Source organism: Bubalus kerabau, chromosome 10 (assembly GCF_029407905.1).
Source record: "Bubalus kerabau isolate K-KA32 ecotype Philippines breed swamp buffalo chromosome 10, PCC_UOA_SB_1v2, whole genome shotgun sequence".
In the NCBI taxonomy this organism is placed as follows: Eukaryota; Metazoa; Chordata; class Mammalia; order Artiodactyla; family Bovidae; genus Bubalus; species Bubalus kerabau.
The window spans coordinates 5,710,857-5,735,768 of NC_073633.1; the positions used below are offsets into that span (position 1 = coordinate 5,710,857).

The 24,912-nt window shown below is 41.1% G+C and overlaps 1 protein-coding gene and 1 long non-coding RNA gene across 6 annotated transcripts in view; both read right to left on the reverse strand.

Moving 5' to 3' along the window:
* Window positions 1-24,698, reverse strand: part of APC (APC regulator of WNT signaling pathway) — a 132,649-nt gene extending 107,951 nt beyond the window's left edge. For 2 of the 5 annotated variants that reach the window (XM_055536497.1, XM_055536490.1), the window contains exon 1: window positions 24,331-24,698. In XM_055536497.1, the coding sequence (XP_055392472.1) occupies window positions 24,331-24,495 (165 nt within the window). In that variant the 5' untranslated portion in view covers window positions 24,496-24,698. The remainder of the gene's footprint in view (window positions 1-24,330) is intronic. The other 3 variants (XM_055536499.1, XM_055536494.1, XM_055536492.1) reach the window with 2 other exon arrangements.
* On the reverse strand, window positions 10,977-24,321 carry LOC129620787 (uncharacterized). The gene is made up of 2 exons (XR_008698695.1): window positions 24,046-24,321; window positions 10,977-11,158 (listed from the first exon to the last, which is right to left on the reverse strand). It is a non-coding gene; the product is annotated as an uncharacterized LOC129620787 (long non-coding RNA).
* Window positions 24,699-24,912: the final 214 nt, after the last annotated feature.

Here is a 24,912-nt window from a genome sequence, read left to right on the forward strand (position 1 = left end):
TTAAATAATAGAATAAGTGGAAACAAAAAATCTCAAACAGCTTAGACAATGTCAATTTGGAATCCATAAAAAATTCTCTTGACCCACAAATTTTTATCAATGGGTAATCACAGCTTTCTCTGGAAGATATCTAGAACAAAATCTCTTTAAATACAAGAGGCATTTCCACATATTTATGTTCATTTAGTTAAATAACTAAAACTAAACAGTTTGGGGTTGTCTTATGGGAGTATGGCAAATCTATCAGGCATCACTATCAAGGTAATCCTTGAAGGTGGGCATATAAGCAAAGGCCAAAGAAATAAGAACAATGGAATGACTCAAAAATTAACTCTGTCTGAGTTAATTCTGCTTCACTGCTCTTATAAGATATTAAATATGTTAAACATGTATTAGGTTAAATATGCCCTGGTGTTACAGTACTGAATATGCTATATTACATGGTAAGAAGGACTTGGCAGATGTAACTAAAATTATTAATTAGCAGACTTTAAAACAGGGAGACAAGATTCACTGTCACTCGTTTGGCACTTTCTCTGCATGCCATATGGTAGCCTGCAACCTTAAGGAAGGAACACACTCTGAAGAATGAGCTTATACGGGGAAGATGAGCCCCAGAGCACTGTGACCCTTGCCCTAAAGTTCAGAACAATGGCAAAATTTGTTTTGGCTTTGTTTGGCTGACATTTATCCAACAATGGTATTGCAAATATCTGCTTTAGTTAAGACCAGCACAGATGCAATAAAGAACAATGTAGAGACATGAGAAAAAAGATCTTCATACAAAAAAGACCTTCATGACCCAGAAAATCATGATTGTGTGATCACTCACCTAGAGCCAGACATCCTAGAATGTGAAGTCAAGTGGGCCTTAGGAAGCATCACTATGAACAAAGCTAGTGGAGGTGATGGAATTCCAGTTGAGCTATTTCAAATCCTAAAAGATGATGCTGTGAAAGTGCTGCACTCAATATGCCAGCAAATTCGGAAAACTCAGCAGTGGCCACAGGACTGGAAAGGTCCCTTTTCATTCCAATTCCTAAGAAAGGCAATGCCAAAGAATGCTCAAACTACCGCACAATTGCACTCATCTCACATGCTAGTAATGCTCAAAATTCTCCAAGCCTGGCTTCATCAATACATGAACCGTGAACTTCCAGATGTTCAAGCTAGTTCTAGAAAAGGCAGAGGAACCAGAGATCAAATTGCCAACATCCGATGGATCATCAAAAAAGCAAGAGAGTTCCAGAAAAACATCTATTTCTGCTTTATTGACTATGCCAAAGCCTCTGACTGTGTGGATCACAACAAACTGTGGAAAATTCTTCAAGAGATGAGAATACTAGATAACCTGACCTGCCTCTTGAGAAACCTGTATGCAGGTCAGGAAGCAACAGTTAGAACTGGACATGGAACAACAGACTGGTTCCAAATAGGAAAAGGAGTACGTCAAGGCTGTATATTGTCACCCTGCTCATTTAACTTATATGCAGACTACATCATGAGAAACGCTGGGCTGGAAGAAGCACAAGCTGGAATCAAGATTCCCGGGAGAAATATCAATAACCTGAGATATGCAGATGACACCACCCTTATGGCAGAAAGTGAAGAGAAACTAAAGAGCCTCTTGATGAAAGTGAAAGAGGAGAGTGAAAAAGTTGGCTTAAAGCTCAACATTCAGAAAACGAAGATCATGGCATCTGGTCCCATCACTTCATGGCAAATAGATGGGGAAACAGTGGCTGACTTTATTTTGGGGGGCTCCAAAATCACTGCAGATGGTGATTACAGCCATGAAATTAAAAGACGCTTACTCCTTGGAAGGAAAGTTATGACCAACCTAGATAGTACATTAAAAAGCAGAGACATTATTTTGTCAACAAAGGTCTGTCTAGTCAAGGCTATGGTTTTTCCAGTGGTCATGTATGGATGCGAGAGTTGGACTATAAAGAAAGCTGAGCGCCGAAGAATTGATGCTTTTGAACTGTGGTGTTGGAGAAGACTCTTGAGAGTCCCTTGGACTGCAAGGAGATCCAACCAGTCCAACCTAAAGGAGATCAGTCCTGGGTGTTCACTGGAAGGACTGATGTTGAAGCCGAAACTCTGATACTTTGGCCACCTGATGCAAAGAGCTGACTCATTTGAAAAGACCCTGATGCTGGGAAAGATTGAGGGCAGGAGAAGGGGATGACAGAGGATGAGACCGTTGGATGGCATCACTGATTCGATGGACATGGGTTTGGGTGGACTCTGGGAGTTGGCGATAGACAGCGAGGCCTGGTGTGCTGCAGTTCATGGGGTCGCAAAGAGTCAGATACAACTGAGCGACTGAACTGAACTGAACTGAACTGAGAGACATGAGAAAGTTAACTTGTAACTTGTAAGGAATAACTCTTACAACCACAGTCAAACTCCTGTGATTCAAGCAGGCCAGTTCCAGAGCACTGTGGTCCTGGACCTTTTGACATGGACTTTCCTTGAGAATGTAGGTCACTTCTGCCTTGTTTTTACGTGGCTTCTGGATTAAAATCTTTGCTTGCTCAAGAATACACATCAGTGCCTAATACTGTGCTGGTTGTACAGTGCACTCGCAATAAAGGAGGGGAGGGTGACCTGGGGTGCGCCCAATGTAATCACATGAACCCTTAAAAGCTGGGCTTCCCTGCTGGCTCACTGGTAAAGAATTCGCCTGCCAATGCAGGAGATGCAGGTTTGATCCCTGTGTGGGGAAGATCCCCTTGAGAAGGAAATGGCAAGCCACTTCAGTATTCTTGCCTGGGAAATCCCACAGAGGAGCCTGGTGGGCTACAGTCTATGGGGCTGCACAGTCAAACACAACTTATCGACTAAACAACAACAATTCACGGGCTTCAAAATTAAATTAGAATAAATTCCAAATCCCTTACCTCTGCTTACAAGACCCTGTAAAACCTACCTCCTACTTCCATTTCCACCCTCCCCCCCACCTCCCCCCTTCTTTCCTCTCTCTAATGCCTCTGCATTGTCTGTCTTTCAGTTTGAGAACCCTGCTCCCAAATCTTCAGATGACTGTTGCACCCTTATCATTCAGCTTTGGTGTAAACATCACATTTTCAAAGAAATCTTCCATCACCACCAAATCAACACTGGTACTGTCCTTAAACTTTCTATCATGTATACTGTTTTCTCCTCAAAACAATTAAGATCTAAAAGGCTCTATGCTTCTATCTGTTTATTTAATTTTTTTTCTCCCTCATCATTATTTCCAAACTAGAATATAAATTTCATGAGGATAGGAACCTAGATTCTCATGCACTGATGCTGGCTTCACACCTAGAACAGTGTTTGGTGCAGAGCAGATATCCAATAACACTGTTGAATGTATGAATGCAGATGACACAAAGAAGAGTAAGATATCAACTTACAAATGTGCACAAGAGAAGTTTTAATACAAGGTAACATCTGTATCAAAGGATGAGAAATCTGATAATTTCTGGCTAGGCAATCAAGAAGGAGTTCAGATAGAAAGTAGCAAGAGAACTAGCCTTCAAAGAGATTGAGGAATATTTTAGGGCAGTTTTATATTTTGTCTGGTAGGTTAAAGATTTTAGACATCTTCTTATAGGCAATGAAAAATACAGATGTTTCAAATAAGGAAGGATACATGATTATGGCAAGATTTACAAAAATTAACAGAACCAGTTGGTATTTCCTACTCTAGAGAAGAAATAACCAGGCGTTATATGCATATACTACTAATTTATAGTTAAAATTAATGACCAAAGACTTTTTCAATTGAAAAACATAGTAACAGGAAAAAAACACAAAATTTTACACTCTTTAAGAAATTTAACTGTGTTTTAATTAGTCTTATTTTGACAATTTTGACAGCATACTTACTAATTTATGTTGTTAATAAGACAAAAAACTAAAAAATCACCTTTGACAATCATTTTACCCAATTAACAAATATTCAAACATCTCCTCCTTAGTAAAGGAAACTTTTTTCTAAATTCTTAATGTGCTCTAATCTGATGAAATTCCAGTTTCTGGTCATCCAATGTTTTAAGCTATCCTTCGTCTGGGGAAAAAAAATTCTGATTAATTTTTTAAAAACTAAATGTTTAAAGCAGAATTTTATGTTTGCCCATGTGTCTTTTTAAAATTATGTCTTGTTTAATGTTTTTAGCTTTGATCTTTTCTAAAAACCTAGAACAGCTATAACATTGCTCCCAAAGGTACAATTTACAACACAAACTTATAAACCCTCCTCCATAAAGATGAGATTTCAACACTGAGTTCAGGGACTTAAATTACCAAAACAGCACCGAATGTTTATGGTATCACTGTGAATTCAAGAAAAAGGAGCACAGAGAATGAGTTTTTTAAAAACTGCCTGTTTTCCAAAACATAATTAAAACTACCATCACCTTAACATTTAAAATAAAATACTTAGATCACTTGGCCAATCATGTATCAATTTATAACACACAAATGAGCCCTCGAAATACATTTGATTTGATAATAAAAAATCCAATTTTTAAATTGACATTAAAAATAAAACCTACTGTATATGCAAGAATACATTTATGGCCTGATAATGATGTTTATTTATTAGAAGCTCAAACCAAATACGTGGGTCAAGACTTTTATTCTTACACGGTATCCTCAAGTTCTTACCTTGGATGAGAAAACAATGACTTTTTCAATACCTTATATACTCACTGCAGATAGCACTGCCTAATTCTATTCTACCATTTCCTGCTTTTTTAATATCATCCCTCCCTCCTGCTTTATGCTGAAGTTTAGCATGTAAGGCAATGCTAAACATGTAAGGCAATGCACAGACTATAAAATCATTTCACTTCTGAATATCTGAAGATAAATGTTTTCTATTACAGGGTAAACAATCCAAATTTACTCTTAAGTAAAATGACGAAACAAAATCTACCTGGCATTACTGGATTGTGTTAATCAAATCAGAAACCTCTGGGTCACTTGGACTACTCACAACAGATCTAATATACAGATTCATTTTAAAGATTAAGAGAATGAATCACAATAAGAGTTCAACATGAACACTTAACATTATACTCTAAAAGTGAAAGAGAGAAAGGAAAATCAAGGCAAACTAATAAATTTAATTCCTTCTTTCAATATAGATCAATGTTTTAAAAACTAAAACTTTATATTTACTTCATAAATCTTTTAAAAAACTTTCTTGGCCAAGTCCTGTAAGATTGGTAGAACTGCAGTGCTTCTACACTGCTTCTCTTCTATTAAAATGGAAAAAGCAGCACTACTTCTATCAAAGATCAATACCCTAACGTGGGCATGGAGTCCAGCTATTCTTGTCTTTTCAAGAAAACCACTGACTAACCCCTCTCTCTCCTGTAGTCAGTTTCTCCTCTTCTACTGGACCATTATTGTGAACAAACGTGCTCTATTATATAATTCTTATTATATTATTAAGAAATTCCTTGGGACTTCCCTATAGCTCAGATGGTAAAGAATCTGCCTGCAATGCAGGAGACCTGGGTTCAATTCCTGGGTCAGGAAATCCCTCTCTTGACCTTAGCTCCCCTTCACCTCCACCCCCCACCCCCCACCAACTAGATATGACCATTTCTTTGTTCTACTCACAGCAAAACTTCTTGATCTAGTGGCCTTCATTTCCTATCCCTATTTTCTCACCTTTAATTCACTCTTTAACCTGCCCTAATCCTAATCAATCTCCTGAAGCTCAATTGTCAAGGTCACTAATGACTACCCAGTGGCCTAATTCCATTGCCCTCATCTTAGAACAGTAACCGCCTGGGAATTAGGCCAGGCAGACTACTCTCTTCTACTTGAAGTAGATGTTGTCTCTTGTCCTCTACGACATGCTCTCCTGGTTTTCCTCTTCCCTCTGATTTCCTCTATTGATTTGTCTTTTCAAGCGCCTCCTAAAACATGAGTGCCTGAGGACTTGTACCAGGACTGCTTTCTCTCCTCACTGTTTTCTCACCTACTCCCAAGGCTTTTAACGTCATCTAATGATGTTAAATCTCAAATTTAAATCCTAACCCTCTTCTGTGAATATCCAACTATCTATTTTTCACTTGGATATCTGATACATTTAAAATAAACAGATACTTGATTCACACATTTCCTGGCCCTCTCCCTACCAGACTTAAATCTTCAAATTCTTACTCCTCTGAAGATTTCTCTCACAAGAATACATGGACAGTTTTTTTTTTTTTTCCTCTTACAGTGGCAGCCTTGTTCGTCCATACTATTACAGCAGCCTAAGTATGTATGTGCTAAGTCGCTTCAGTTGTGTCTGACTCTTTTGACTCCATGGACTGTAGCCCACCAGGCTCCTCTGTCCATTGGATCCTCCAGGCAAGAATACTGGAGTGGGTTGCCATGCCCTCCTCCAGGGGATCTTCCCGACCCAGGGATGGAACCTACGTATCTTACATATCCTACATTGGCAGGTGGGTTCTTTACCACTCGCACCTCCTTATTTTGTGAACAGTACAGTTGGAATTCCGGAGAAGGCAATGGCACCCCACTCCAGTACTCTTGCCTGGAGAATCCCATGGACGGAGGAGCCTGGTAGGCTGCAGTCCATGGGGTCGCTAAGAGTCGGACACGACTGAGCGACTTCACTTTCACTTTTCACTTTCATACATTGGAGAAGGAAATGGCAACCCACTCCAGTGTTCTTGCCTGGAGAATCCCAGGGACGGGGGAGCCTGGTGGGCTGCTGTCTATGGGATCGCACAGAGTTGGACACGACTGAAGTGACTTAGCATAGCATAGCATAGTTGGAATTCATTATTTTCTGAATGAAAATGCCCATATACAGTCAAAGTTCTGAATGACATCTGGATCCAATGGCTAGATTAAAGTAACATCAATAGATAAGGCAGGCAAGATTTCAGCACCATATTAAAGCTCGAGGATGTATGCTACAATTTCTAAGAGGAAGCCAGAATACTAATTCTTTAGATATTCCCAGATTATGTGAATTTTGTTCTTATCAGGCATCAATTACAACAAAAAATAAATCACTGTGAAAATGTTGGCAATCAAACAGGCATTTTCCTGAGCAATGCATAAATAACAGAAAAGTATGCAGCATCCTAAAAGTGTTAGACTTTTTTGAATAAATTCACCTTGAGATTACCATAAAGACCAAATATAAGATTGCTGATCCTATCCTTATTTAAATGGGGAGTGATACTATAGCCACTTTCAAAGACTATCCTTAATAATCTTTAAATTCTGATATTCAAGCTTTTGCATAGTGATCTCCGATGCTGAATAGAGCTGACCCGAGTGACCAATGGCTTCCCAGGTGGCTCAGTGGTAAAGCATCCACCTGCCAATGCAGGAGACTCAAATTTGATCCCTGGGTCAGAAGATCCCCTGGAAGAGGACATGGCAACCCACTCCACTATTCTTGCCTGGAAAATCCCAAGGGCAAAGGAGCCTGCTGGGCTACCGTTCACAGGGTCACCAAGAACTGGACATGACTGAGCACACGCATGAGTGACCAACAGAACGCTGCAGAAGCGTGTGACTCCTGAGGCTAGGTCACTGTCAGGCACTGCAGCCTCTACCCTGGTCTCTTAGACTGCTTACTGTGGAGCCAGCCTCTGTGGTATAAGGACACTCAGGAAACCTCACGCAAAGGTCAACATCTGGGTCCCAGGATGGCCTTTCCATAAGGTTACCTGAGTGTCCTTACAATGACTACTAACTTGCCAGCCAAATGAGTGAATGACCCCGGAAGCAGATCCTCTAGCCCTACTCAGCATTTGTTGCTCATGTAGACAGAAGAAAAGCAAAATACACATATTCTTTCACCTTACTGTAATCCGTAACAGAAATTCCTCAGAGCCACCCCCTTGAGCAACTAGCAAATGAGCCATCCTTGTCAGATTTTTCCCAATTATCTTTAACCATGGGACCACTTCTGTTAAAGTCCAAACTGAAGGACTGGGTAATCAGATTTAAGCAGAAAGCTGTTTATCCTCTTCCAGTATCTGCTTTGTAACTTTTGAAGTAAAAAACTGTTCTGGAGCTTGAATGAGAGTTATCATTATAATTTAAAATTCATAAGTATGTCATGTTCCAGAATGCTACCTTTTGACGAAAACACAAATTAGAATTTACCACTGCTGCTGCTGCTAAGTCGCTTCAGTCGTGTCCGAGTCTGTGCGACCCCATAGACGGCAGCCCACCAGGCTCCGCTGTCCCTGGGATTCTCCGGCAAGAACACTGGAGTGGGTTGCCATTTCCTTCTCCAATGCATGAAAGTGAAAAGTAAAGTGAAGTCGCTCAGTCGTGTCCGACTCTTAAGCGACCCCATGGACTGCAGCCCACCAGGCTCCTCTATCCATGGGATTTTCCAGGCAAGAGTGCTGGAGTGGGTGCCACTGCCCTCTCCAAGAGTTTACCACAGTAGTATATATATTTGCCCATCTAACAAGCTGTATTTGCGAAATTTGGGTTTCTGTGGACTACAGTTTGAAAAACTAAACAAGAAACTGGTCACAGTGCTTACACTGTTGCCTGTGTTAATCACACAGTGGTCGCCTGTGTGGAGGGGACATGTGTAACTAAGAGACAGGGGTGCGAAGTCAAACTGTGAGTTGCTCAGTGGTGTCCGATTCTTTGTGACCCCATGGACTATAGCCCACCAGGCTCCTCTGTGCAGGAAATTCTCCAGACAAGAATACTGGAGTGGGTTGCCATTCCTTTTCCAGGGTGTTTTCCCAACCCAGGGACTGAACCAGGGTCTCCTGCATTGCAGGCAGATTCTTTTCCGTCTAAGCCACCAGGGAAGAGACAGGGTAGCAGATTTATTTTCATTTTGTTTTCTCTTGCAGTTTTTGATATGTATACTGCATGCTGGTAATATCTGCTCAAGGATATAAATCTTAAAGTCTCTTTTCCTGACAAAACTATATTTTTTAATGTTTAAAATAAGAGAAACCTAAAACAACTTCAGTACTTATTCAAAATCATGCTCATTACTTTTTAAATTCAACCAAGTAAGACATTATCTTAGTATCTTATTAGTGCCTACATTTGAAGCAAGTTACATGCTACAATGCTAGAAACAGCCAAGATGATATGACAAGAAACAATCTGGCTTTGATAACATAAAAGCAGAATATGATTTTTTTAAACCGTGTAGGTAGATCAGCCTTAGAAAACAATAAAAAGAAAACTAGTGTTGTTGTATCAATCCCAGACAAACTAGACCTTAATGCAAAAAGCACTTTCAGAATAAAAGTGGAATACTTCATAACAGTAAGTCATTAAGCAGATATAACTATTACACATCCATCTACTAGGCTTCCCTGATGGCTCAGCAGGGGAAGAATCTGCTGGCAACTCATGAGACACAGGAGATGTGGGTTCGATCCCTGGGTCGAAAAGATCCCCTGGAGAAGGAAACGGCAACCCACTCCAGTATTCTTGCCTGAAAAATCCCATGGACAGGGGAGTCCGGAGGGCTACAGTCTAAAGGGTTGCAAAGAGTCAGACATGACTGAGCAACTAAGCACAGTGTATACATATATTCATCTACCAGCACTGTCTCAAATAAATAAAGCAAAAGCTGAGAGAATACAAGGGGAAATATCTACAGTGGTAAATGGGATATTTTAATACACCCTTGTCTGTGTATTTGATACAAGCAAACAAAAGGTCACTTAAGATCCTGAAGATGTGAAATACGGGATAAACAAGCAAGACCTAATGTAAATATATACAACACCACATTCAATAGCTGTAGAGAAAAGACAGTATACTGGGGCCACAGAGCAGATCTCAAATTTTAAAGGTCTGAAATCACAGACCTTTGAAACACTGAGATTGTTCTCTACTGACACTGTTATGTTGTTAGAGTTCTCTGATGACATTCTTATGTTGTTAGAAATAAAAACATTCAAAAATAACTAGAAAATCTCCATGTGTTCAGAAATTGAGAAATATAATACATCCAACTTATCCAAAAGTTAAAGTAGGTACCAGTGAAAATTAGAAAACATTTTAAAGTGAATTATAAAAGTACTACATATTAAAATTTGAGTAATTTAGCTAGCTAAAACAGTACTTAGAGGGAAATGCTTAGCCTTAAATGCATATATTTAAAAGGGAGAAATGCTGAAAAGTAGTGAACTACAAGACGTTAGCAAAAGAACAAAAAAGTAAATCCCAAAAATAGAAGGAAGTAAATAAAGAACAGAAATCAATGCAATAGAGAACAAATATAAAAAAAGGAATCAACAAGATTCAAAATTTGGTTCCTTTGAGTGACTACTCAATTCCCAGGGAGACTGAATGAGGAAAAACAGAAGGTAGTTTTAGCCTATAACAGACACAAAAAGATAATTCTTTACTGCAACCATTAAATGGATACTAATACTTATTATAAATAATTTTATGCTAGTAAATTTAAAAGTTTAGATGAAAAAGACAACTTCTTAGGGGGAAAACTACCAAAATAATCAACAGATAGAAAATCTGAGAAGGCTGAAAAATTAGAAATCAAAGTAGTAATTAAAAATCTTTCTACAAAGAAAATTACCAGCCCAGATGGCTTCTCGGCCAGATTCTCAGAGAAATTTAATGGAACAATTCAGTCCTACTTAAACTTTTTCAGAATAGAAATGACGGTCAGCTCATTTTATAAGGCTAGTATGAGATAACCGTTGATTTCAAATTCTGACAAGGACAATATAGGCCACCTCACTGATACAAAACTATTAACAGACTATCAAACTGAATCCAGAAATACATAAAAAGAGTAATACTGTAAAACAAAATTAGGTTTATCTCAGAAATCAGGTTAGGTTTAAGATTTTAAATAACATATAATTCAATATATTAATATAGTGAAGGAGAAAATTCATATGGTAATAAAAAGCTGCAACAACAACAAAAAAAGCATTAAATTCAAACAGAACAAAACACAAAATTCTTAGTAAACCAGGTACAGAAGGGAACTTCTTTAATATGATAAAGGTTTTCACACACACACAAAAAAAAAACAAACAAAATAAAACGGAACAAGCTTTTAGCAAACAGACTTGGAGTGAAATGCTGAAAGCTTTCTCTTGAAGACCAGGAACCGGAAGGCCGCTCTGGGATGACGGCAGCGTTGTACATCTTTGACCTGAGGAATAACTTCATGTGTGTTTGCAGTAACATGTTAAGTTCTTCATGTTATTTTTTATATACACCTTGAAATATATATTAAAGATAAGAAAGAAATATTTGGAAATAAAAGTCTAACCTTGCCTATCACTCAAGCTTGGCAACTCCGTAGGTCCTAACCTCCCCCCCACCCCCACCCCCGCACCCAGTTAGGATTACTTTCAAACCAATTAACATTTATTGGGCTTACAAGACATTGTACAATGTGGCAACATGTATCATGAACCTTAAAAATGTTTAAGATGAAACATTATTTAGTAACTCCATTGCCTATCATCCTATTCTAAGGAAAAAGACAAAGAGAAAAAAAATCCACATGTCAAGACATTCACTGCCCACATGATAATAAAATAGAAAACCTAAACTAAATAACCAATTCCAGGAAACAATTAAGAAAAATAATTTTTACAATGGGATTATACAGTCAATAAAAATAAGATTTATCAAATATTCCAAGAAATGAATATAACCTAATTAAAAAAAAATTAGATATATACACATGTTTACACTGTAACAGGGAAAAAGCCCTAGGCACAAAGAAGAAAGTGAGAGACAGAGGGAAGAAGAGAGGGACGGAGGGTAATGAAAGCGGGAGGGAAGGGTTGGGAGAGACGAAAACTACACTGGTTTTCTTCATGTGATGAGCTTATGAATGTCACCCGTACTATTGTAGTTCCTGAATTTTCTTTAATGACTACAGAAAACTTGAGTAATGGGGTATATAAGAACTGAAGAAAGTAATCACAAACCTAAATAAAGTATCCTAAATATTTTAAAAAGTTCCTTCAAAGAGTAACTTTAAAATTTCAACTTGTATCTCAGTACCATTTTATTCAGATAAATTATTTTTTAACATTTAAATTGTGTTAAGTCTATCATATGCTAATTAGCACAGAGAGAACTTCTAATCATAATTAGTATTTAAAATAATATAACTTAAAAATAATAATTAGATTTCCAAAGATACATCATCTCCAATTTTCTAGCTAGAAAGTGAAAAGTGAAAGTGAAGTTGCTCAGGCGTGTCCAGCTCTTTTGCGACCCCATGAACTGTAGCCTACAAGGCTCCTCCATCCATGGAATTTTCTAGGCACGAGTACTGGAGAGGGTTGCCATTTTCTTCTCCAGAAGATCTTCCCCACCCAGGGATCAAAGCCGGGTCTCCCCACGTTGCAAGCAGACGCTTTTACCATCTGAGCCACCAGGGAAGTTCCCTTGTGGCTCAGCTGGTAAAGAATCCGCCTGCAATGTGGGAGACCTGGGTTCAATCCCTGGGTGGGGAAGATCCCCTGGAGAAAGGGTGGCTACCCACTCCAGTATTCTGACCTAGAGAATTCCATGGACTGTACAGTCCATGGGGTCACAAAGGTCAGACATGACTGAGTGACTTTCTAGCTAGCTGCTGCTGCTGCTAAGCCACTTCAGTCGTGTCCAACTCTGTGCGACCCCATGGACTGCAGCCCACCTGGCTCCTTCGTCCATGGGATTTTCCAGGCAAGAGTACTGGAGTGGGGTGCCACTGCTTTCTCCAGACTTTCTAGCTAACGCCCCCATAATTCTAAACCAGTTTGCTCCTTGACAGCTAAAGGAGAAAATGATCAACAAATAGGCTTCAGGCAATTATCTTTATAAAAACAAAATAATCGTTTGTCTCTTAACATAAAACCGCTAGTGGCTCCTCAGTTTTTGAAAGCCTCTTTCATCCTCGGGGCTGCTATCTCTGGTATTTTCTGACTGGTTATGAGAGATGTCACAAGTAATTTTATATCAATAATAAAGTATAACTTTTTAAAGCTTATCATTAGAAATAATAATTTTATTGTTGTTGCTGCTATTCTGTCACTAAGTTGTGTCCGACTCTTTTCCGACTCCCTGAACTATAGCCTGCCAATCCATAGGATTTCCCAGGCGAGAGTACTGGAGTGGGTTGCCATTGCCTTCTCCAGGCGATCCTCCCAACCCAGGGATCGAACCCATGTCTCCTGTGTCTCCTGCTTTGGCAGGCGAATTCTTTACCAGTGAGCCGCCACAGAAGCCACTCAGTATTGACTGAGCGTTTGTTAGGAGGCCAAGAACTAAAGGTATTGTGCTAACGAATGAAACAGTTGAAAATCATTAGATCACAGAGTTAAACACAACTGGCATTTTAACATTTAAAGCCTTGAATAGACCAACCCAATCCTACTTGGGACTACTTTCCATAACATGTTACAGAAAAACCCGAACAAACTTTGGCCAACCCAATACCTTCTCTAGGTCTCTGACTTTCTTTTAAAACACTCCAGGCTTTGCCTGCTGCCATACCTCTGGCTCAAGCTGTTCCCTTTTTTCTTCATTCATCAGCACCTGTAGAATGCTCACCGCAAGCCAGGCACTGTGCCTGGCATGAGAGAAGGAAAAAGTCTTTTCTATTCTTTGTATCCTTTTGAAGTCCAGGTCAAGTTGCACTTCTTTCTCCAAGGGTTACTCACTATCTTCTCCATACTCGGAATGCTATTATTGTCCCAAACAGTAGCTCCCAATCTTCAATATAGGAAGCCATTTTCAACATCCAAGTGTTTCATGAATTCTGTTCTCACTCCTCAGGTGATTTCATCTGGTCCCATGGACCGAAACACCATCTAGGTGTTTGATAATTTCCGAACATTTATCTCTAGCTCTACCTCTCTCTTAAACTCCTAGCTAATATATATATACCTCTGTGTGTGTGTGTGTGTGTGTGTGTGTGTGTGTGTGTATACTCAATGTCTCCAGTTGAGTATCTGATAGGCATTTCAAACAAAGCCACATCCAAAATAAATCTGATTTAATCCTCCAAACCTGCTTCCCGCTAACCCGTACCCCTTGCCCTGCAGTTTCTATTCGGTAACATATACCACCTTTCACCCAGTTGCTCACATCAAACAACTCAAAGCCATCCCTTATTTCTATTTGCCTCACACCCCACATCAATTCCATCAATAAACTGTTTTTTTTTGTTTTTTTTTTTTACTTCACCTTCTAAATAGATCACAAATCCGATCACTTCTTTGGTCCTCCACCACTACCACCTTGCCCAAGCACATTTCCAACCTAGATTACTCTAAGAGTTTCCTAACTGATTTTCCTACTTCCATTCTTACCTCGATACAAATCGATTTTCCATACAGCCAGAGTAATCCTCTAAAAATCAAGTCAAACCTGGATATTCCCATGCTTCACACCCTTCAATGGTTTCCATCTCATAATAAAATCAAGCCTTTAAATGACCTCCAGGACTCTCCTTGGTCTCCCCTCCCCACACGTGCCCCCAACCTGTCCTGCCACCTCTCCTGCCACACTCCCCTTTCTCTCACTCTGCTTCAGCCATGGCCTCCCACATGCTGTTCTTCCAACATGCCAAGGACACTTCCACGTCAGAAGCTGCTGCTTCCTCTACCCGAACAGTTTCTTCCAGATAGTTCCATGCCTTAATCCACTTCACTCAGAAAAGGGCTTCTCAAAAAGCCTTTTCTCACCAAACTACCTGAAGTATTATAGTATCCTGTTACTTTTCAATCCCCTGAATCTTATTCTGCTTCAAAACCTGTTAGCTTCCTGACGTGCGTGAGACTGAGTGCGCACACATGAACAATGTCTATGTCCCTCACTGATATTGAAGCTCCGAGAAAACATAGCTCTATTTTGTTTACCATTGTTGTTACATTATGTGCCAACAGCAGGCTTTCAAAAATACTTGTTGAAAGAACAAAAGACGGTAACTGGTTTTAGTTTTGCTGAGAAAATAATGATGGAACACTACTAGAATTCAGTAAAGCTTTCAAATTAATTCATTCTCAATCACAACAGCATTATACACATACTTTGGTGGTAGGAGTACAACGTTCATAATTCAGGGTTCAGTAACAGGAAGGAATGGGGACTTCTTATGTTTCTCTGCTGCTGCTGCTGCTGCTGCTAAGTCGCTTCAGTCGTGTCCGACTCTGTGCGACCCCAGAGACGGCAGCCCACCAGGCTCCCCCGTCCCTGGGATTCTCCAGGCAAGAACACTGGAGTGGGTTGCCATTTCCTTCTCCGCCCCTTCCCATATCCTTCCTTCCTGTCTCACTCATCCATAAATGGTTACTGTCTACCACTAAGTCAGAGAGTATTCTACACATTAAGAATACATAGACAATTAAGACAAGTTAATGCATGAGACATATAAACATAATAACCATAGAATATGGCATGTAATAGAGTTTTGTAAAGTTGTAACATAACAGAGAAAGTAATCAACTTTTAGGGGTAGGTGCTCAGGGAAGTTTCAACAGTGATGACACTCAACAAATACTTGCAAAATCAAATAACAAAAGATATACTTCATTTTACTTTACATACAAAATGAGAGTATTGAGTTTGAAAGTGCTCCAGTAATTTGCTACCATGAGATAAGCCAGCTTGAGAATGAAACCAAAACAAGAGGAATGACAGAGCAGAACAAATCACAGAAACAGAGCCAAGTCCTTGATGGTCTCAGACTGGAAGAAGCCCTAGCTGACATTCAAGGACAAGATCTAATCATGCCCTTTACTGTCTGAATTTGGTTTTCTGTCACTTGCAATATAAGTATACAAATGAATCTCAGTGAATTCTTTAAAAACCCAAAGCACTTGTTATTTCAGTGTATAGGGGCTCTACTGGTATTTTGGAAGGGACAATTCTTGTTTTGTGGGCAAACATCACAGGACACTTGGTATATCTCATCTCTACCAGTAATTGGACAGACCTCACAATCACTGTGACAACCAAAAGAACCAAACTCATAGATTTCCAAATACCTCTCATCTCTAAGAACCACAAACCTATTCCCTAATAGTTGCTACATGTATCCATTTCTCACAGTGCATGCGTAAATGTACTTAACAACAACCTTAAAAGAAGTGGGATATAACACTCAAATATACTAATTTTATATAATAATCCAATTTTAATTAGTCATTCATGACTATATAAATGACTGATCCAGCCCTAAGTATAGCTTATATCAGCTCTTGAGATAAGCAGTGCTTTAAGTCTGCTACTACTATCTGAAAATTCTCATTCATTTAAGCTTACTTCTCCACACAATACTATCAATATATGCTGTGGACAATGTTGGTTACCTTCCCTGTAGCCATTCATCTAATTTCTTCCTAGACTGAAATGCCAGACATTGTTTTTTCCAGTCCCCTTGCAACTAGGGCATAAGTAATAGCCTCTTGAGAAACCTATATGCAGGTCAGAAAGCAACAGTTAGAACTGGATATGGAACAACAGACTGGTTCCAAATAGGAAAAGGAGTACGTCAAGGCTGTATATTGTCACCCTGCTTATTTAACTTACATGCAGAGTACATCATGAGAAACGCTGGGCTGGAAGAAGCACAAGCTGGAATCAAGATTGCCAGGAGAACTATCAATAACCTCAGATATGCAGATGACACCACCCTTATGGCAGAAAGTGAAAAGGAACTAAAAAGCCTCTTGATGAAAGTGAAAGAGGAGAGTGAAAAAGTTGGCTTAAAGCTCAACATTCAGAAAACTAAGATCATGGCATCTGGTCCCATCACTTCATGGCAGATAGAAACAGTGGAAACAGTGTCAGACTTTAATTTTTAAGGCTCCAAAATCACTGCAGATGGTGATTGCAGCCATGAAATTAAAAGATGCTTACTCCTCGGAAGAAAAGTTATGCCCAACCTAGATAGCATATTCAAAAGCAGAGACATTACTTTGCCAACAAAGGTTCGTCCAGACAAGGCTATGGTTTTTCCTATGGTCATGTATGGATGTGAGAGTTGGACTGTGAAGAAAGCTGAGCACCGAAGAATTGATGCTTTTGAACTGTGGTGTTGGAGAAGACTCTTGAGAGTCCCTTGGACTGAAAGGAGGTCCAACCAGTCCATTCTGAAGGAGATCAGCCCTGGGATTTCTTTGGAAGGAATAATGCTAAAGCTGAAACTCCAATACTTTGGCCACCTTATGTGAAGAGTTGACTCATTGGAAAAGACTCTGATGCTGGGAGGGATTGGGGGCAGGAGGGGAAGGGGAAGACAGAAGATGAGATGGCTGGATGGCATCACCGACTCGATGGACATGAGTTTGAGTGAACTCCGGGAGTTGGTGATGGACAGGGAGGCCTGGCGTGCTGCGATTCATGGGGTCTTAAAGAGTTGGACATGACTGAGCAACTGAACTGAATAAGGGCAAAATGAAATCTGATACAGGATTTCTGTGAAAGGTTTCATCAAGAGAGGAGAGGGCAAACTTCCTCCTGTCTTTGGTGGTTGTGTCAGAATGTGCTGCCTGGAGCAGAAAGAGAAACATGCAACTATGAAAGGATAAACCTGAGCGCAAAGGTCACCACACTACAGAGAAAGACGGAAAGCACTTGGATTTAATCTAGGAGGGAAGCCAGTTTGAGCATGAAACCCAAATGGGAGGACAAAGTTTAGAGGAAAACAGAAAAACAGAGCTTCAGTCCTGACTAAGGACTGAGGACTAAAGAACTAAAAAGCTAAGTTTATGAACCAACCACCCTTTAAACTAATCCCACCTAAGGACCTGCCAATTACCTGAGCTAATACACTTCTTTTGTTTTTAAATCCTATTTGCATCTGATACAGGAAACAGCTATATTTAGGGGGAAGAGCAAAATCAAGACGCTGCAGGAAATGTAAAGAAACTTTCAGAGACATAAGAGAATCAGGAACTATAAAGCTAAGAAACAAGAAATCAGATCATTTCATTCCTATAGAGTATATTTCAAAAGTGGTCTAAGAAAACCAAGGATGATTGAAATAAGGCCATTAGATTTGGTAATTAGATTGTCAAGATGACTTTTTAAAAAGCAATTTCAGTGCTGCAATGGTAAAAGAAGTCAGAGTGCAAAGGAAAGAATAATTTATACTTTTAAGAACTCCACAATGGACCAAACCCTTGGAAAAACATGTAACGTGTGTTAAACTCCGTTGATTACAACTCTGTGAGGTAAGTATAACATTCTGTGCTGTGCTTAGTTGCTCAGTCTTGTCAGATTCTTTGTGACCCCATGGACTATAGCCCACCAAGCTCCTCTGTCCATGGTGATTCTCCAACAAGAATACTGCATTGGGTTGCCATGCCCTCCTCGTATAACATTCTACTTTATAGATAAAGAATACAGCCTGAGCAGTAACTTGCCCACAGCCATACAGACAGTAATTGGTTTCAGTAGACTTTAAAATCAGATCTTTGAAGCTTAAAAGTAAATGTTCTTCCTACTATACCCCTTCATGGATCACAGCCTTGTCGTAGCAAAGGGGCTTGTGTAACTCAATGAAGCTATGAGCCATGCTGTGCAGGGCCACCCAAGACAGACGGGTCACAGTGAAGAGTTCTGACAAAACGCAGTCCACTGGAGGAGGAAATAGCAAACCACTCCAGTATTCCTGCCGTGAGAACCCCATGAACAGTGTGAGGCAAAAAAACATGACACCAGAAGATGAGCACCACAATCAAAAGGTGTCCAACATGCTCCTGGGGAAGAGTGGAGGGCAGTCGTTACTAGTTCCAGAAGGAATGCAGTGGCTGGGCCAAAGCGGGTATGACGCTCAGTTGTGCGGATGTGGCTGATGGTTAAAGTCAAGTCTGACGCTGTAAAGAGCAATATTGCATAAGAACCTGGAATGTTAGGTCCATGAATCTAGGCAAACTGGATGTGGTGAAGCAGGAGGTGGCAAGAATGAACATCTTAGGAATCACTGAACTAATATGGATGGGAATGGGCGAATTTAATTCAGATGACCATTATATCTACTACTGTGGGCTAGAATCCCTTAGGAGAAAGGGAGTAGTCCTTATAGTCAACAAGAGTTCTAAATGCAGTACTTGGGTGCAATCTCAAAAACAAAACAAAACAAAATAATCTCAGTTCGTTTCCAAGGCAAACTGTTCAATATCACAGTTATCTTAAGTCTATGCCCCAAACACTAATGCCAAAGAAGCTGAAGTTGAACAGCTCTGTGAAGTAGAACTGCTGTAGTTCTCGAACTACACCTTCTAGAACAAACACCAAACAAAGATGTCCTTTTCATCACAGGGGATTGGAATACAAAGTAGGAAGTCAAGAGACACCCAGAATTAACAGGCAAGTTTTGCCTTGGAGTGCAAAAACAGGGCAAAGGCTAATGGAGTTTTGTCAAAAGAACATGCGGGTCATAGCAAACACCCTTTTCCAACAACCAAGAGACAACTATACACATGGATATCACCAGATGGTCAATACCAAAATCAGATTGATTATGTTCTTTGCAGCTGAAGATGGAAAAGCTCCATACAGTCAGCAAAAACAAGACCTGGAGCTGACTGTGGCTCAGATCATGAGCTCCTAATAGCAAAATTCAGGTCTAAAGTGAAGAATGTAGGGAAAACAACTAGGTCATTTAGATATGACCTAAATTAAATCCCTTATGATTATACAGTGGAGGTGACAAATGGAGTCAAGAGATGAGATCTGGTAGAGAAAGCGTCTACCAGATTCATAACACCAAAAGAGGTTCATATGTTTGTATATGAGTTTATATAAAAAGTTCATCACCATAAAGAGGTTCATAACACTGTATAGGAGGCAGTGACCAAACTACTCCAAAGAAAAAGAAATGCAAGAAGGTAAAGTGATTGTCTGAGGAGACTTTACAAAGAGCTGAGGAAAGGAGAGAAGGGAAAGGCAAAGGAGAAAGGGAAAGATAGACTCAACTGAATGCAGAGATCCAGAGAATACCAAGGAGAGATAAGAAGCCCTTCTTAAATGAACAATGCAAAGAAATAGAGGAAACCAACACAATGGCAAAGACTAGCGATCTCTTCAAGAAAACTGGAGACATCAAGGGAACATTTCATGCAAGAATGGGCACCATAAAGGACAGATATGGTGGGCACCATAAAGGACAGATATGGTAAGCACCTAATAGAAGGAGAAGATATTAAGAAGAGGTGGCACAAATACACAGAACAGTACACCAGTTGGTGTGGTCACTCACCTAGAGCCAGACATCCTGGAGTGTGAAGTCAAGGGGGCCTTAGGAAACATTACTACCAACAAAGCTAGTGGAGGTGATGGAATTCCAGTTGAGCTATTTAAAATTCTAAAAGATGATGCTGTTAAAGTGCTGTGCTCAATATGTCAACAAATTTGGAAAACTCAGTAGTGGCTACAAGACTGGAAAAGGTCACAGTTTTCATTCCAATCCCAAAGAAAGGTAATGTCAAAGAAATGTTCAAACCACCATACAACTGAACTCATTTCACATGCTAACAAGGTTACGCTCAGAATCCTTAAAGGTAGGCTTCAAAAGAAAGTGAACCTAGAACTTTCAGATGTACAAGCTAGGTTTTGAAAAGGCAGAGGAACCAGGGAGCAAACTGCCAACATTTGTTGGATCATAGAGAAAGCAACAGAATTTCAGAAAAACGTCTGCTTCTGCTTCACTGATTGTGCAAAAGCCTTTGAATGTGTGGATCATAACAAACTGTGGAAAATTCTTAAAGAAATAGCAGTACCAGACCATTTTACCTGCCTCCTGAGAAACCTATATGCAGGTCAAGAAGCAACAGTTAGAACCGGACATTGAACAACTGACTGGTTGCAAACTGGGAAAGAATACAATAAAACTGTATATTGTCACCCTACTTATTTAACTTATATGCAAAGTACATCTTGAGAAACGCTGGGCTGGAGGAAGCACAAGCTGGAATCAAGATTGATGGGAGAAATATCAACAAACTCAGATATGGAGATGATACCACTCTAAGGGCAGAAAGTGAAGAGGAACTAAAGAGCCTCTTGATAAGGGTTAAAGAAGAGCATGAAAAAGTTAGCTTGAAACTCAACATACAAGAAACTAAGATCATGGCATCTGGTCCCATCTCTTCATGGCAAATAGAAGGGAAAAAACTGGAGGCAGTGATAGATTTTATATTCTTGGGCTCCAAAATCACTGTGGATGGTGAATGCAGCCATGGAATTAAAAGATGCTTGCTCCTTGGAAGAAATTCTATGACAAACCTCAACAGCATACTAAAAAGGAGAGACATCACTTTGCTGACAACAGTGCATATAGTCAAAGCTATGGTCTTTCTAGTAGTCACGGACGGATGTGAGAGTTGGACCATAAAGAAGACTGAGTGTCGAAGAATTGAGAATTGTGGTGCTGGAGAAGGCTCTTAAGAGTCCCGGGACTGCAAGGAGATCAACCAATCCTAAAGCAAATCTACCCTGAATATTCATTAGAAGGATTGATGCTGAAGCTGAAGCTCCAATACTTTGGCCACCTGATGCGAAAAGCCAACTCACTGGAAAAGACCCTGATGCTAGGAAAGACTGAAGACAAAAGGAGAAGGAGGTGACAGAGGATGAGATGGCTAGGTAGTGTCACCGACTCAATGAACATAAATTTGAGCAAACCCCGGGAGATAATGGAGGACAGAGGAGTCTGCCATGCTGCAGTCCATGGGGTTGAAAACAGTTGGACCCCACTGAGCAACTGAACAACGATACCAGGCTCCTAGGATTAAAGAATAAAAATACAGTGGCACAGCAGGCTCAAAATTCAGACTGGCTTCTGTGAGTTGCACGGCACACAGCACTGTGTTTGGCAGCCCTGGCAAAGATATATTTAAGCATGTATGTAGGCTAGAGAGAACAAGACTTAAAAAGGAGTGTTAATGGATAATTACTGAGAAAGAAAGATAGAGAGGGATATCATGGACACATCTGGAGAAGGTTGCTCTTGAAGAAAAGAAAGAAGAATTCCTTCTTTTCAGATAAGGGTAAATAAAGAAATGATATCAGGATAGAAAAGATTATACCTCAGATTTTTCAGATTTTTCTCAGGAAAGGAAAAGATAAAGTTATATGCTATAAAAACTTTCATGAAGTAAGACAAAAAAAAAAAACAAAAAAAAAAAACACAACCGACATTAAAGATTTGGAAGATAACAGAACACTAATTGGTATGAAAACAAACCAAAATCCTCACACAACTGTCTCCTGTATCCTTCACGGATCAAAAAGTGATGACACCTGTTCAGAACTGGGCACTAAAAAGATAAACTGACATAAAGTTAAGTATTCTAAGGTATCAATGGCAGGCTGGTAAAAACTGATGACCATGGGACCCTGGTGACAAGGGGAGGCAAATGAAAAGAGTAGAAGGCTAACAAATTGAATGAATAGAGACACAAAGATGGGAGGGCTCCTAAAGAGAGGAAGAGGGGAAGAGAGAGAAAACAGGTTCTGTAAGTGTGGAAGAGTGGATTGTTTGTGGTCAGACAGGTCTTGACACAATGCCTCAGGCAATGAGCTACTGACTAGGGCTCAGCACTATCCTTTCAGCTAAAAGCACAGAATTGAGAGACAATCACCTCTAAAGACACGCAGTCCTTGGGTGCAGGAAACCAACAGCCTTCCCCGGTGGCTCTAGTCGTAAAGAACACACCTGCCGGTGCAGGAGACGTGAGAGGTGCGGCCCGGCCCCTGGGTCGGGAATACCCTGTGGAGGAGGAAATGGCAACCCACTCCAATACTCTTGCCTGAAGAATTCCCATGGACAGAGGAGTCCAGCTGTCCACAGGGTCCCAAAGAGACGGACATGACTGAAGCGACTCAGCACAGCACACCAACAAACAAGTGAATGAGTCTGCCCGTACAGGAATCAAACATTTAAAATATCTCCTCTCCTTTTAAAACGAACAATTCTATCTCCAAATTTAAGAAATTCATCAAGAGGACAAAAGTCTACGATAAAGGTTAAAGCAGATGTGTGTCAGGAGGTAGAATGAGAAGTTAAATCTGTCAGGCCAATTGAAACCGACCTGTTAAAAGATTTTTTAGCACAGAATTCCAATAAGGCAACAACAGTTTGTGCTTTGGTAACTCTGGAGAGCACCTAGCATGGCTTCAAAAAAAGGATATCACTCAATTTAATTTTAAAAGGTCCACCCATTGCAATCTCAATGGACAAGTTATCATTTGTATTCATAATCTCATGTTTTACCATTCTGCTGCTCTTGACACATTATCCAATTACAGGAAAAAATGGGAAAAATCAGACATGGCAACTTCCTCCACTACTACATCCCTCCTTCACTTTGCACTTTTTACACCATTAATTCTGACTACTCTTGCCCTAGTAATAAAAGAAGAAATGACACTGGCACAACCTAAATTTTGCAGAAAATATCAAGTACAATAAGGATCATCAAGTAGTACTAATAACAATTGAGAATCCAAGAAATCTGAGAAGTTTCAAGTTTAAAAGGCGTTTTCTCCATTTTAGTCCTTTCCAAATAAAACAAAGGGCTCGGACAACACAAGATTTTGAAGCTTCAGTGGACAATTTAGACTAACAGTGAATAAAATAATCACTAAAATCACTGATCCTTTCTTGGGCTATTACATTTCTTACCTTCATAAAGCCTTCTTTTAAAACAGGACCACTTCTCAATTCTTTCCCTGGATCTAGTATACATATGTCCCCCCGCCCCCCCACCAAAGTTTAGAGACCAAAGACTTGCTGTAGTCAGAAAAGGATTAATTTAGATGAAGAATCACTTGCCGTCACTGGCACCATTCCTCAACTTTGCAGGAGTTCGATGGTCAAATTCCCAAAACCATCCCAGTCTCCTGGGGCCTGGATTCCCCCAAGAAGATGAACAAAATCCACTGGCGTTTGGATAGCAAGCTTTTCTTTGTAAGTCTATAAGCCAGGGTAAGCTTTCCAGACAGTTAAAAGACTTCTCAAGGAAGCAAGAAGGTCGAAACCAGGAAGATGGGGAGGTGACTAAAACAGGCAGACGACCCACCCACCTAACGCAAAGGAGAGACCGCTTGCAAGGGCTGACGCTTCAGCAGGAGCCAGCAAAGGTTGCAGAGGGAGGCCGGCGCCGCGACCCCCGGCCCCTGGGTGGGAATGGAGGGCATGCAAAGCCAGGGGCCAGCCGGAGGCCTGGAGCGGGGCGCGGAGAGGGGGCGGGACGTGGACAAGGGAGCGGCAGAGTCCGGCTGAGCACCACCAGGGTCTGAGCCACGGCGGGGCAAAGCCGAGAAAGCTTTGCCCAAAGAGGAGACACCGAAGCCTGCATCTTCACCCACCTGCCAGACGCTCGCCCCGCGGACAGAAGCACGGACGCAGCCTGGGCGCTTCCTCTCCTGCCGGACACAGCCCCTGCCGCCGCCGGAGCTCCGGGACCCGACAGCACAGGGCGGTACCGGAGCAGGCAAAGCGGCGACCGCACTCGAGCAGAGGGGGGTGTACATAGGGGTCGCTGGGGGCTCGGGAAGGCAGCTCTGTGCTTGACCTTCCTCACCGGTGGCCAACGGCGCTTCCTGGGAACAGCATCCCGCCTCGGCCCGCTGCGCCCGGGCCTTCGCCCGCGGCTCCCCCCGGCAGCGGCCGGGCTTCCGGCGGCCACACCCCGCCCCCGCGCTACTCGGCCGCCGCCATCTTGTCGGAGGCGGGAAGACCGCACTGCGCAGGCGCGCGCCGAGGCTGCCGGCTCCCCGAGCCGCGCCGCGAGGGAACCGTACCGCGCAGGCGCGGGGACCGCTACCCGCTGCTGCCGAGGCCGGCTTCGGCACCGCCGTCTGCTCGCTTGCTCTGCTGCTGCCAGGCTTAGTAGCCAGTCTCAAACTGTACTGCAACCGAGTTAATAGACCCTTCTGCGCACCCCACAG